At 46.0% G+C, this 14778-nt stretch overlaps 2 protein-coding genes across 7 annotated transcripts in view; one reads left to right on the top strand and one right to left on the bottom strand.

Annotated features, from left to right (window-relative positions):
• On the bottom strand, positions 1-4971 carry SNRPC (small nuclear ribonucleoprotein polypeptide C). The gene is made up of 6 exons (XM_056361292.1): positions 4817-4971; positions 4475-4517; positions 3944-4052; positions 2429-2518; positions 1717-1821; positions 1-396 (listed from the first exon to the last, which is right to left on the bottom strand). Exons 1-6 carry the CDS (start codon positions 4822-4824, stop codon positions 272-274), a joined length of 480 nt encoding a protein of 159 aa, XP_056217267.1. The 5' UTR covers positions 4825-4971; the 3' UTR covers positions 1-271.
• Positions 4972-5779: 808 nt separating this feature from the next.
• ILRUN (inflammation and lipid regulator with UBA-like and NBR1-like domains) overlaps positions 5780-14778 on the top strand; it is a 32850-nt gene continuing 23851 nt past the window's right edge. For 2 of the 6 annotated variants that reach the window (XM_056361286.1, XM_056361287.1), the window contains exon 1: positions 5781-6095. In XM_056361286.1, coding sequence (XP_056217261.1) covers positions 5938-6095 — 158 coding nt within the window. In that variant the 5' untranslated portion in view covers positions 5781-5937. Of the gene's footprint in view, positions 6096-14778 lie in introns of all 6 variants that reach the window. The other 4 variants (XM_056361285.1, XM_056361288.1, XM_056361290.1 and 1 more) reach the window with 4 other exon arrangements.

Genomic DNA, 14778 nt, shown 5'->3' on the forward strand with positions numbered 1-14778 from the left:
TAAACCAGCATCAATGTTTTATTGTTCTGTTTTATGATTCAAGGGGGGGGGGGGGACACGACACCAACAAAAAACACACCAAAAAAACCCAGACCACGTACAAAAGCATCAGTCCAGTGTGCATCTAAGGTCAAACCATTTGCAATCTGAAGTTAACAGCAGATTTCCTCGACACACTGCTTTAATAAAAAATCCTAGGGACATAGGGCTAGGGTATTCATCATACGGAAGATTGTAATATGAAAAAGAACAGGTAGCTCCATTTCCACCTTTATCTGTCTGGACGGGTCATTCCCGGCCTGGTTGGCACCATCATGGGTCTGGAGGGTGGTCTCATCATCGGGGGCCCTGGCATCATTGGCATGTGTCCTCCCATCGGTGGCCTCATCCCTGGAGCTACAAGGGGAAAGAGGACATTGGAGAAGAGCTTTCTGGAGCAGCAACCGGCAAGTCACACCAAAATCGCGTGTAGGTTCTCTCCCCCACCCTCCAGGGAACTTTTGTTTTACAAGTTTGTAGGCTTTGATCAGGAATCTGACTGAGATGGATTGCATTTCCCTGCAGGATATTAGCAATGAGTAGCGGAGCAACCAAATGCCTGGGTTATATGCCCACTTTTCACAATATTCAATGACAAATTATTTTCAACCACTCAGAAGAGACACTAGCTTAATTACTGAATTGGAAAGGTCATTTGGAAAGAAGTGCTGCAAAACCCTCAGTGTGCTCAAGAAAAAAAAAAAAAAAAGAGAGAAAAAAAAAAAAAAGACTGGTGTACTTCCTACAGCTGGGTAACAGCATTACCAAAGAAAAGCAGATGCTCTACTAAAAAGCACTGAAATAATGGCTTCCATCCAACTTTGCCGTTTATTTTCAGTCAGCCGCTATGCTGCTTAATATCGCAGATTATGCACGGTTTGTGCCTTTAAGAAAAACACTTAAAAGAACAATTTCTACCAGCAAGACAATAATTGCAAAGACACTTTACTCCTTCTAGTGCACATGTCTGTGTTCCTTTAGATTTGTTCCAGTAACTGCTTCAATAAGACATCCTCTGAGTATTCTTTGGATGCCAGTAAACTCAGAAGTGGAATGTATCAAAGACATTTTGGTTTGCCTTTACAGTTCTGAAAAAAACTTAAGGCACAGCGTTTCTCTGCAACACATTATCTTGAAACATTTTAAACAATAACGTTCATTTAGAACTGAAATGTACCCCTTGTGCAAAAACAAAGGCGCTACTAATACCAACATAAACCTCTATAGATCGTACTGCTAAGACTAGAGGTCAAAAAGCTACAATTTAGCACAGTGATAATTTCAGTTGGAGAGGGGGACTCATAACTCGCAACAAGTAGTAAAGAAACTTTAACGAGCAGTGGTAAGACTGGTTCATGTCTCACCACGCAGAGGATAATGGATCAGCAAACGTGCAGACATAGCATATGCAAACTGAAATACTTCCACAGCTTGACACTGGGGGCTGTCAATCCACGCTGGATCTAATACGACATCTGAAGTGACGCCGCCTGTAAACTGGAGTGCATCACTACAGCTAGCAGCCGAGCACTGCAGCTACTCCACATTTTCTGCTGAGCTCTTCTGACAACTCTCTATTGCTCCGTGAGACAGAAAATAGAAGCCCAAACATCCCACCAAGCAGACGATGCAGTACCACTACCACAGTTACAGAGATTTACCTATTTCCAGACTTACCAGGTCCAACCGGCATCATTCCCGGTGGGGGTGGGCCCATCATTGGCATCATTGGCGGTCCACCCATATGAGGGGCTGGCATCATGCCAGGCCGTGGGGGGCCAGCTGAACACAAACACGGATCGGTTACGCATTTGGCTGCTTTCATATTCATCAACAACATGCAGTGCGAAGTAATTATTAAACTTTACAGGACATTTTAGGAATTATAGTGTCTTAGATAGTTGTACGACTGCCTGCCATCATTTTCAGTTTCAACTCTGACTTCAGATGCCAGAAAGTAAAGTGGATGAAGAATATGCTAGCTGTTAATCCCAGCTTTGCACACCTAATGCAGGTGACTACCATTTTCAACAGCAGAACGCTAAGCAGAAAGGGATCTCGGCTGTTTGCCAGCTGGAGTGCAAAAGACAATTATCAATCCTATTCTATTAAAAAAAACCAAAACAACTGAAACACCATGCTGGAAGTTTTAATGAAGCTATCTACGTGGCAGCTACCAAGTAATGAGGAGACACACACAATTAAGATCTCTGCCAAAACACTCTTACAAAGCATCTTCTTTAAATTTTGGTATTCACAAGCTCAAAAAGTCCAAGCTTGATCTCAATCTAAAAGGACTTTTTTTTTTTTTTTTTACAAGTCCAGGAAACATGCAACACAGCTCAAGAAGGCTGCCATCCCAGTCAAAAATCATCCAGTTCAGACTTACGGATGCTGGGAGGGGGTGGTATCATGGCTCCTGCCGGAGGTGGTGCCGAGAACGGTGTAGGTGGGATTTTCCCTTGCTGAAATGCAGCCGCTACATTGGGGGGGAAAAGAAAAAAAAAAAAGGAAAGAAAGAATCCCAGGAGAAAAACCAGTTACTAGGCTGAGGAAGCTCCTGCGCCAATCTTCCTTCTCATGCCACGCGGTCAGAGCATACTTCACGTCATGCTGCGTGCTCAGTTGTTCTAACTCTGGAACAAATCCCTGGTTTATGCTGCTTGTCATGGCGGAAGCACCTGATATTCTTGAAGAAAATTATTATAGTAATTACTCCAGCTGAGACTAGAGAGGTCCATGATGAATTTCACACACCTAACAGGAAGGCGGATGGTAGAGAAAATACATCACGTGATTTGCAGCTGCAACTTTCAACTGTGATCGTTATGTAAAGACATGCTGTCCTGAAAACGGTAACAAGGCAATGACTTAGGTAGGTGACAAAAAGCATGAAACACATCTTATGTGAAAGGGAAGAGAAGAGGCAAAAGATGGGAAATCTGGAAGCATTATGAGAAAAACAGACACAAGGAAATGGGAAGAAGCTGCGTCAGGGGAAATCCAGATTGGGTGTCAGGAAAAAGCTCTTCACAGGGAGGGCGGGCGTTCCCTGGAACAGGCTCCCTGAGGAAGTGGTCACAGCACCAAGCCGGCCACAGTTCAAGGAGCATCTGGATGACACGTTTATAGTCATAGGGTTTAATTTTAAGTAGCCCTGCAATGAGCAGGGAGTTGGACTTGATGATCCTTATAGGTCCCTGCCAACTTCAGATACTCTATAATCTACAGAAACTTGCCATAAAGTTAATCTGGCATTTGTATTTCTTTTCACAGAGAAAAGAACCATTATTCAGAGGGCAAGCAAGAGGGAAAAAAAACCCATAAATGTGTATATATATAATATATGCACACATATATATGTATTATATACATTATAAACATAAACAAAAATCCCATAAACAGAGGAAACACTTCACACTTCATTCAAGCTTTTATAGTAAGAGAGTAAAAAAAAAAATCCTCAATATCCCTAAGGAATTGAGGGCAAGCAACTACAGCAGTGTAAAAAAAAAAAATCTGTACATTTTAAAGTACATTTTCCTATCTTTTGGATTTCTTATTCATACCCTTTACATAAATGTGCTACTACCACAAAGCAAGAATGGGGTACATGACCTTGTACGACATTATTAGCAGTGCTAACGGTGGTGGTATCTACAAGCCTCTCAACTGCAGTAAAGCAACACCTGCTCGCGAGAAGCTCCCCTTGGGTAGAGCCCTCAGTCTCTTAGGTGGAAGCTCACACTCTGATGAGTTCAAGATTCAAAGTGAAGTTTTTGCTCACGATTTACAGAGCAAAGACTCAACAGGAAAGTGAGGAAGGATGGAAAACAAGCAGCTAGAGAAAAGACAGAGGAAGTAACAGGAAAGCAACCCAGGGTCACAGAAGGATTAGCCTTACTTGTTTTATCAATCAGGCTCTGAGCTTGTTCCTCCATCCATTTTTGATAGTAGTCTTTCACATTCTCTTTGTGTTTTCGGCCGCTGCAATGGGTTTTCCTCACGGAGGGCTGAGAAAGATCACATAACCCCAAAGGTTAGATAATATCACATAAAAGCAAAGTTTACTGGGAACTGTTGTATAATATTAAACGCGTGCAATTGAGCAGTACAAAACAGGCTGGTTTCTGTGCCCAGCCAGAGGATGGGTGATATGCAAAAAGTTCACATATAAACTGTAAGCGTTGAAACTCCAGTTTACATAGAAGCGGTTGCCCTAACATGGGGCCAGCTGTCTCCTACTAACTCACCACAACACTCACAGCCGTGTCAGCTGCCCTGACTGCTAGTGCCACTCGATATCCTCATTCTCTTTTGCCAAGAAGTAGGAGAAGACAAGTTAAGTACACGCCAAGTAACCTGGCTTTAGCCTATTTTTATTTTAATGCTCTTGATACAACAGAGAACTTGACGCAGAAGATTCGGTACTTACTGAGTCATGGGTGAGATATGTGTCACAGTAATCGCAATAAAACCTGAAAAGGGAAAATTCTTTGTTATTAAGGCATCGCCTTGCCCAGTGTCAGAACGCAGCCCCTCACAGCGGCTGTGCCCGGGGCGGCGGGAGCAGGAGGCGCCGCACGAAGCGGGCAACTCCGGGCTCGGCCTGCCCCGCTCCCCTTCCCCCAGCCCCCAGGCCTGAAGAGACAGGGGCCGCCACAGGGGTCACCCAGCCCTACCCGGGTCAGCGGGCCGCCCCCCGCCTCGGCTGCCCGCCCCCTGGGCCCAGGCGCTGCCCCCGCCGCCACCCCCTCAGCGCCGCAGCCGCTCTCACTTGGGCATGATGCTCCCCGCCACCGGCGCCGCCAGGAAGTGACGCCCTCGCGTAGCGTCCCCCTTCCGCCACTTGACCGCCTGCGGCTTCCGTAGGGCGGGCGCAGCGCCGGACGGCGGCCCGCGGGGGACAAACGAGGTGGCGGGCGGGCTTCGCTTTTCCCGCCCGGCAGGCGGGGCCTCCGCCGCGCCCCTCGGGCACGTCCCCGGTCACGCCACAGCTTCTCCGCCTACAAAGCGACGTCACAGCCGGACGATTCTATCGCGGCCCCCCCCCCCCCCCCCCCCCCCCCCCGGCTGAGGCCTATCCTGCCCGTTGGTCCGCCAGGCACCTCAGCCGGCCGCCTGGCCCGGGACCGCTCGGGGAAGGTGAAGCCTGCACGTCACGCCACGGGGTTAACACCAGCGAGAGTTTATTTACGTTAAAAAATTAACGTACAGCAAGCATCCTGGCGCTGCCCCCGGTGCTGCAGGGCGAGAGTCGGCGGCTCTGCGTTCCCCTCAAGGGCAGCCCCCGGCGCTGCCAGTGACGGAGCCGCGGGGTTGAGAACTGCGGGGAAAAACGTCATTTTGGGGGGAAAAACCCGCCCGCGGCAGCTGCCCCAGCCCAGCTGCCCCCGCGCCGCCTCCTTTGCATAGTGCCGTGACGTCACAGCCCCCGTGCCGCTTATTTGCATACGTAAACAGGTGCGCTCGCCGCCCATATAAGGAAGCGCGCGGCTGCGGGTTATGCAAATTTCCGTCCGCCGCGCGCGCGGAGTCCCCGCGTCACGCGAGAACGCCCCGCCTCCTTTATGTAAATATTTCGTTTGCATGGGCGGCCCCGCCCTTTCGCCCTTGCGGCTCTCCTTCCGCCAGGGGGCGGGGCGAGCGGCCGGCGCTCCGCCCCACGTGCCGCGCGTGGGGTGACGCCACCGCGCCCGGCGCCGTGGCGTCAGAGGCGGCGTGCCCCTCGCGCCAGGCGGGGCGGCGCTTGCGCAGTGCCGGCAGCGGCTGGCGTCGCCCGCGCCCCCTCCCCTCCCCCCCCCGCCGTGCCCGCGCTCCCCCCTCGCCCCCATGCGGCGCTGAGGCGGCGGCGGCGGCAGCGGGGCGGCCCCGGGGCGGCGGGGGCCGCTGGGCGCCATGGAGGGCATGGACGTGGATCTGGACGCGGAGCTGATGCAGAAGTTCAGCTGCCTGGGCACCACCGACAAGGACGTGCTGATCGGCGAGTTCCAGCGGCTCCTCGGCTTCCAGCTCAGCCCCGCCGGCTGCGCCTTCTTCCTCGACATGACCAACTGGTGCGGGGGGCCGGGGGGGGCCGCGGGGAGGCGGCGGAGGGCAGCGGCGGGAGGCCGCCCGCCCTCCCTGGGGCGGCGGAGGGGAGAGAGCGGGAGGCCGCCCGCCCCGCTGGGCGCCTGAGGGGAGCCACGGCCGCCCGCCCCGCTGAGGGGCCGCGCACCGGCCCGGCCGCCTTCCCCCCCCTGCCCGACCCGCCTCAGGGGGCTGCAGGCCCGTCCCGCCGCCCGGGGAGGGTGGGGGGGAGCCGCGCTCGGGGGGGGGGGGGGCTGTGTTTGTGGCGGGGTCCCCCTTTCCCCTCCCCTTCCCCGGGGTCGGCGAGGCGGCAGCGATCGTGGCAGCGCGGAGGAGGGGAGCGGCGGGACGGGGCTGAGGGGGGGGCGCGGGGTGGTTTCCCGGCCTGGCTCGGGGTAGCGATTTTGCCAGGTCGAGGAGCTCGTCGGTCAAAGGGCTGCGAAGCTGTTAAAGAGTGACTAATTGATAGGCAGAGGGGCATGTGATCTGGCGGACCCAGCAGCGCTTAAAGGGCTCTTTCTCTGCCGAGCGGGAGGTAGAGCTGGATTCAGGGATGGCTGACGGTGCCCTGGCCCCTGGAGCAGCCTTCGGAAGGAGGGAAAATTGTGGTAGAAAGGCTGTAGGGAAGGCTTCAACCTGCCTTGGTTTCCATGTGAAAGTTACCTGCGTGTTTGGCAAAAACTTAGCGTCTGCTGGCAGGCTAGGGGTCTCTCTAAATGCTCTGGCTTTCCGCGTATGTTTTGTCTTTTTAAAAGCTCTCTGTTGCTGCCCTAGAAAAAAAAAAAAGGCAGGTACAGGTGGTCAGGGAAGCTGTAGCTCGAGAAAAACGTGGGAAATAGGAAATATAATGGTGAAAAGTAAAACCCTGGAGTGTTAGTGGTGTAGTGAATTGAGTTACTGTGGGAAAAATGTTGTGAAATTGCTGCCATCTGAACTGTGGGCTTTGACTCCTTATTACCACTTTGCATCTTTTAAATCCTCTCTTAATAGCTTTGCCGTAATGTAAGGTGCTAACCAAAACACAACCCTCTTGTTAGGTTTGCATCTCTTCACGGTGGCAGATGCAGGAAAGGTTTTTTCTGTTTCAGATCTGTTAACAGACGCTACTTAGCTAAGTTGTACTATTTTTTTCTTAGTGGTGTAACACCAAATCCAGAAACCTCTAGATTGAAACTTGAAATCCAAGTGTAGGTCTTCATATCAACAGTTGGGAAAAAAACTTTCACGGAATTGTTGAACTAATAAACAGTAACAAGACAACTTTGTCACCTTCTTCCTTTCATCTTTCCTTCCTCCTACAGCTCTATATTGAATTATATTGGCAAATCTGCATCTGCAGAGGGAGTAAGGGAATAGTAAATAATACCATGTGTTTTGAAAGCTGATACAATGTGAAAGAAGGTCTCTCTCGAGGAGTTCAGGAGTTTGCTTTGAAGAAGTCATTCACAGCGGAAGATGTTTTCCCAGTTTATTCGTGTGTTGATAATATGAATAAAGCTACCAACACTGCAGTGTAATACTGTTGGGGATTTTTCTGTGATGATCCTTGGGACAACAGAAAGCTTAGCAGAGCTGAACCTGAAAGTTACTTATGAAGATGCTATGTATAACCATAGTATTCCTGATTTGTGTCAAAGAAGCTCGCTTTTTTTTTGGGAGTATTTAATTTCTTTTTTAAGTAACAGTATCTCAAATACAATCTTATAAACGATGGCTTTTTTAAAAAAAAATAATTTTTAATTACAGTTGAAGAAAATCTTAAGTGATTAAAATAGCTTTAATGTAACTTCAGTAGCCAGTTTGGTTCTGAAAACATAAGTTTTCAGAATTTTTTGGAAGTATCGGTTGATAAGCCTTGATGGATGGGGGGGCATGTAAAAAGGGAATCTGTTAAGTTGGTGTCATGTATGCAAAAGTATATGAAAATTAGTGCAGGCTGTGGTGCAATTACTCTTAGAGTGGGCTTAAAGCCTGTGCGTGTTTAACCTTTCAGCAGCAGGGAGCTGGGTTAGCTATGCTGACAGGTGCTGCTCGTTTTTCTCGTGTGTTCTTGCCAGGGTGCTGCTTTCCTGACCTGTGGTATCATTTGTTGTGCCTGGTTTTGTAGGGTTTGCAGTTCTGCTGTTTTGTGTTTCTGTCCCGTTCTCCAGCTCACACCTCTTCTTAGTATGACCTTTGGGTTAGTGGCCTGAATATTACTAACCCTGCTCTCAGCTGTTGTAAAAAGGTGCAATCGAGCCCCAATTTCCTTTCCTGGAAGGACCTTTCCTCTGTCATGTCGAGGGACCTGGTGAAATCCACACTGTCCCAGGTGATGTTAGGTAGTGGCCTCCTAGGTTTGGTTTTTCTTGCCTAGAGTTAGGGTCAGAATCTTCTATCACCAGTCTGTCCTGCAAATAATTTGTCTCTGAGACTGTCGAGTCACTTTCCCTTTTGTTCAAAGCATGGCACTTTTTCTGCAGTGATGATCCCTTTGCTCTTTCTCTGCATGAGGATTAATGTTCACGTGCGGGAAACGGTGAGGGGATTCACAGCAGGAGTGAGAGAAGTGCATTTACTTGGTAGACTGGGTTCTTTATAGCGATGTCCACGTACGGGTTAATTAACAAAGGCACAAATCATTTTCACTAGAACTTTTTTCACAAGTGTGCCAAGCTGCTCTTTGGCAACAATTATGTAGTCTTCAGGTCTGAAGTTACTTCTTCTCAGTTGTATGCCTTTCACATATTGTGTAGTAAATAATCCAAGTTGTAGTGTGTGTTGAAAGGATATTTTTAATAGTGGCTTATTCAGCCCGTTTGGGGAAAATAATCGGTGGTCGATTTTGAAGCACTATAGGTGCTTGTAAGCTGCCTTTAAAAGTGTGTCCACTTCTCCAGTTCACCTGGAATTGCTCAATGTGCTTTCAAAGTTCTGTCAGACTTGGGGCAGTACTAAGAAACTGCCAGCTGGTTTTATTACCAATATTGCAAAAATGCTTCAGGTAGAACATATGCACCCTAAGTTTCTGAAGCTGTTCCTTGATCTTCAAGAAATACAGGTTACACACTTCGAGTTGTCTTCTTCCCTGTTACTTATTAAACACTTTCCTAGAGTTCTGCCCCTTTTTTTAAATTACCATTGAGTTCTGTTTGTGGGCTGTTCTAACATCTTGGCTTTCTTCTACAAAGATCTGGCTTAGCCCTTTCTGAGAGGCCTGGCGGTAAATTCTTTAATGGCTTCACACATTGTCCCTCTTTATTTATTTATTTATATTTCATTAGTAGTTGTGAGGCATTAGTGAGAGGCTGAGCTTTTGCTTTTGGCCTAAAACCAAAACTGAACTTCTCCAAAAGATGTTTTTGCACCGAAACGTTCCTCCCTCGGAAGGAAAACCCAGGCAGTGTAGTTGGGAGGGCATTTTGCTGCCATTGCATCTAGGATAGAAATCCACCCTCCATTAAATGGCATGCTTAACTCTGCCTGCTCCCTTCCCCCCTCCAGATGTTATGCCAGGCAGAAGCTGCCTGCACACTGAAGCACATCCAGCACTGCAGGTTGGAGGCTGTTGGGAGCGATTTTTGTGGTGAAGTTAAGTTCCATGTGTTGTCTGCAGCTCCTCAGTGTGATGTGATAATGCGGCCAGGAACGTGTCTGAACTTGTCTAGACTCAGTCTACCTACACGAGAAACTCCTTTTGAAAACCTCTTTGTGCTAGTGTTTTAAAAATAGGGATTGTTTAGTTGATACTGAATGAGTTTGCACCAAAATACCTGTTCATGTTCTTCTGAACGTTAGAACGGTTGGTCTCTGCATAGATGGTACCAGGACAGATTGGACTTCCCAAAAACACTTGCAAAACAAAAGTTTGTGTCAGCCTAGCCTTTATTGGTTTGCAGCAGTACGGAGTAGTGTGAACGTTAAGAGCAGAGGAAACAGTACAGAATGTGCATTTTAGTTTTTGTTGACACCCAGTTAAGGCTTATTTCATAAAAGTCATCGGATTCCTCTGTTGCTGGCATGGAAATTGTATTGTGGCAAGGAAGAGGACTTTTTTTTTTTTTTAACTGGAGAGTATACCAGCTTTTGAAGGTGAGAGGCTGCAGAGTAAGGCTTGGAGCTCCTTTAGTTCTGTGAGAAAGTGAATTTGTTTGATTTGAAGTAGCTAGTGGTGCTGGATTTAAAAATCCATATTTCAACAGAGTTGGCTGTGAAGGGATTCTTAGTTTGGAAGACTTCATGTATATTCCCGCAATTTACACGTAATATTTCTCTAAATTATCCTTTTAGCTGTTGTTTAGAAAGCTGAATTTTTATAAGTCTAGTAGGTGTGATATTTAATTGAAATGTGTCAGATAATGATGGTTTCCATTGTGTGTAGGAAAGAAATTTTTATTGTTGTGAACCCTAGCCTTTTTTGATCTAGCTTTCTGGTGGAAAAAGGTCTTAAAAACCACTAATTTGAGGTAGGCAGATCTTTTCTGGAGGTCCTCATTTTTTTTCATGTGCTTAGAAGAATCTTTAGCTGTATCATGGTTTAACTAGTAGTCTAAAGATGACATTTTGCATTAAAATATTTATGTTTATCTCTGAAAGTACTATAGGAATTTGCTGTAAAACCTCTTTCTGTATTGTGTAAAATGTAGGGCACTTCTGGATGTATGAGTGAGGGAAGCCAAGGTGAGGTAGTGCTTAGCCAGTGGCGTTAGATTTTAACATCAGAAATCTGAAATTTTTGAGCATAGAAAGGAAAACGTTTCCAACATTTTTGTGCAATTGTTTTATTGGTCTTGGAGAACAGACAGGATATTGGCTTTTAACAAAATGAAAATTGCCTTATAAATGCATGTTTATCCCTGTGGGTGGGCTATTTAAATTCTTTATATCAAATGAACCACCTGTATTGCCCAGAAGTGGATGTACTTGATTGGGAGCCTAAAGACATGTTTTAGCTAATAGTTGCTTTTAATTGCTTTTACTCTGTGCAAGTGTTTAATTTTTGCTTTCTAGCAAAGATGATAGGATGCTACTTTAAGTAAAACTCGGATCTGTGGAGGAAAGCATGTCTATTTACACTTGGTATTAGTGCTGGAGTATAGGTACTGTTCAGAGAAATACTTGAAGCGTACTTAGGTGAGACATCAGGACATAGGGCATTTAACATAACAGATTCAAATCAACCGGATTCACTCACACATGATGCATTTCCCACAGTGGGTGATGCTAGTACTCGTGGTCCTGATTTTTAACCTTGCAGGTGTTTGCAGAACTGCCATTAAACAAACAACAACCAAAAAACCCCATGCAGATATCTTCTGTTAACAGATTTTTGACCTGCTTTTCAAAAGCAGCTCTCCAAGTGCGTGTCAGGAAGAATTTGGGTTTCCAATACTCCTCCTCGGCTCAGACACAGGGAGGTTACCACATGTTGGCTGAAAGATGGTACCGGTGTGTGGGCAGGCTCATCATCTCAACATCCTTGGCTTTCCTGCACTTACTGTATTTAAAGTGTTGCTGGTACTAGTCATCCTATGGTATGGTATTCTTCCAGTCTTCAAATAGTTGTACATTATTTTTCAAAGATCTGTGGGAAAAGCATATATAGAAGGCAAATATAGGGACATGCGAAGTCAGAACAGTGCAAGAAAAAAAACCAAACAACCAAACCCAAAAACCAAAACCCAACAGTGCAATTGGTAAGTTTTTAGGCTTTACCTGTGAGGATATGAATGTCGAGGTGGAATGTGGGGCTGTAGCTGCACCATGAAACCTTTGATGGTGTGGTTATATCAAAAGCCAATTTTACTGATGATAGTATGGCTCTACATGCTTGGCCTGGTACAGGGGCTTGCTAGAACTCACTGCTGCCAGTGGAATACCTGCATTTTTGTTCCAACCTTTACTTAAACACCAGCAACCCCCCAAGAATTTAGTTGATCTCTTAAATGAAAACATTGGCTTTATATCATTGTTCAGATGCAAATATGCATCTCTACTATTCTTGATGAAATACTTCTGATTATAGACCTAATACAGTGTTAGATTTGCATTTGTACGTTTGTTGTGGGGGAAAGAGACTGTTCTTGTGTGGTCTTATATCAAGATTTCTTATCTAGTTTTTATTTGGAAATCCTGACTGAAGCGTGAACAAATTTGAATTTCCTCAGCAGTTTGAAGGCAACATTTTTGTTGATGTCCAGTAAAGTAATCAACTGCGGGCAGAGAACTCTGTCTGATTTTCAATAGATGTTCTGTCTTGCTACATTTACTGAGTTTTCCTCTTTTTTTTTTTTTTTTTTTCTCCACATGTGAGAAGTCAAAGGGAAGGTAGGATAAAACAACAAAAGGCAGGATTTTCTCTTTCCCTGGACTAAGGAATATAAACCCTTCTTTCATGTTCATATTGGTGGTGTTGGACTTGCCACAGAGGTGATTATGCTGTTGCGAATGGAGAGTTGTGGGGGGGGTGTGTGCTTTACCTTAGAAGAGTTCAGGGCTGTCCGTGTTTGGCCTGATCTTTGTCTCAGTCCGTGGGACTCCCGCGACATCGCTTTTGCTGATCCATGTGCAGGTAAATCTGAGGAAGACTCCCCCACAGCTCTGTATAAGACTCCCCCACAGCTCTGTATAAATCTCGAGCTTAGTTTCGATGCTCCTTTCCTTTTGAGAGGGCAGTGGGGGGAACCCTCGTGTCATGGAGGAGGCAGGAAACCTGAAACCTGATCTTTCAAGTCAGTCCTCCTCCTTTCCTGGAAACTTCTCTGGATTAGCTCAACACTCATCTGAGCATCTATTAGGGAAGTGACAGGAGTGGGTGTGAAGTCTATTACTTTGCTTCTTTCTATATCAGGTGATAAAAACAAAACAGTCTTGTGTTCTTTATGTGTCTCAGTACATAGGAAGATTTTAAGTAATCTAGGTCTTCCCGTGGTTCTAGTCAGATTAATATTTGTAGGTGCGGATCAATGGAACGGAATCTGGTGAGAAGAGTGAAGCGCTTGGTTTAAAACATTGTTTGCATTTTGATAAAGTTTAGTAGGGAGGGTGAAGATGAGGATTTAAACTTCATGGCATTCTTACTCTGAAACAATCAAACTGGTGTCCTTACAGAGGGAAAAATGCCATAAAAACAGGTCTAGTAGTTCTTGATGTACTGTTGTCAGAATGTCAGAGAACAGGGTTGCAACCCGTGAGCTGTGGCTGCTGCTGAGCAGGGCGTACGTAGGGTCGGCCGTACCCTATGGCTGTGGAGCAGAAAATAGTTTTTAAACTCTTGTGGCAAACATAAAGCGTAGCAGTTGTCATCTTGGTACGTGTGAACTACTGTAGACTGTTGCATCTCTAGTGTCCGCAACTGTCCCCTGATGCTATTAAAAACTAACAAAATTATAGAATTAAATCATTTAAAAATATTTCCTTGGATAGCTTTTATCTAGTGAGTTAAAAAAACAAACCCAAACACACAGCTCTTGTCCAGAATAACTCAGATCTTTGACCTGATTATTTTGAATGAAATCTAGGCTTTAAACATATTGTATTTTTAACTATGGAACATACTATAATTGTGCTGTGCTCCAAGTTACAAAACATTTACAAATTGGGTGCATGTGAAATGGAAATGTAAGCAAGACAACTGCAGCAGAAGGAATTGGGTACCATATAATTTTAGTCCAGCTGGACTGCCTTACATGCCTGAACTTGTTCTCAGACAGTTTCTGTAGCTTAATCCCCCTTTACTTTAATGCAGACAATTATAGATTGGTGACATCCTTTATACTGAGGAATTAGTAGTTAGAGAATCTTTTGCCTACTGGCCGCTCTTGATTACTTTCCACTGTGAAGAGCTGCTGCCTGTTTTCAATGGTAGCAAGTAGAGAGCAGCTCCTGCTGTGACATTCTCAAAATATTTTACCCCACACTTAAAGCTTCTGACCACCTGCTTTAGGAGGGCTCAGCTGCTGGGGATGGCTGTGTGGGCTCACGCTTATAGCAGCATCGTAGTATTGATTCTGTCATTGAGACCGATTGCTGCTGTTTGGCAAGGTGCAGTGCTCAGCCAAGGGGCAGGCACCACCGCAATGGTTAATGTTATATATAAAATGTGTACACTGGGGGGTGTGTGTATATAACAGCCTGCTAAAGGAGAGTGATTTCCTTTGGTGGTTTGGGGTGCACTGGAAGCGGTGTGCCTCTCCTGCAGCCTTTTGGTTTCTTTTCTTGTGCTGCAATACTGTGCTCTCTGCAGGGGCTTCTAGTCACCGCAGGTTTCTGTCTTCCTGGAACATCCCACCTGTGTTTGGAACTGGCTATTTTCAGCTAAAACAATGAAATGCTTTTCTGTGGCTTCATGTGAGAAAATACATAAGCTTCAAATTAACCAGCTCTTCTTCCCCTCCCTTTTCAGCTGTGTAGGTTCATCTTAAAGCTTTCAACTTCCCTCATCTAACGTCTTCTAAGGTAGTTTCCCAACCTCATGGTTTAGTGTAGGAGAGGTCAGGAATGAAGACAACCCATACACAAATTTTGCTTTCTGAAACTGTCTATTGAAAGCTATTCAGTGATTAAAATTCCAGTCCTTCAAAACATCTTGAGACTTTCCACTTAATTGCCACGTGTCACCTCTATTGAAAATGTTTGAATTGAAAACTCCAGGTAAAAGTGCTTCCCTGTGGTGTAATGAGTACATCTCTC

Source organism: Falco biarmicus, chromosome 16, assembly GCF_023638135.1.
Source record: "Falco biarmicus isolate bFalBia1 chromosome 16, bFalBia1.pri, whole genome shotgun sequence".
Lineage (NCBI taxonomy): Eukaryota > Metazoa > Chordata > Aves > Falconiformes > Falconidae > Falco > Falco biarmicus.

Bases quoted from the DNA above. Each gene is read 5' to 3' on its own strand.
- SNRPC (XM_056361292.1), bottom strand. The intron at 4,053-4,474 runs GTAAGTACCGAA...GATCTTTCTCAG, and splicing joins CATATCTCACCCATGACTCA to CCCTCCGTGAGGAAAACCCA. The intron at 397-1,716 runs GTAAGTCTGGAA...TTCCCCTTGTAG, and splicing joins AATGATGCCGGTTGGACCTG to CTCCAGGGATGAGGCCACCG.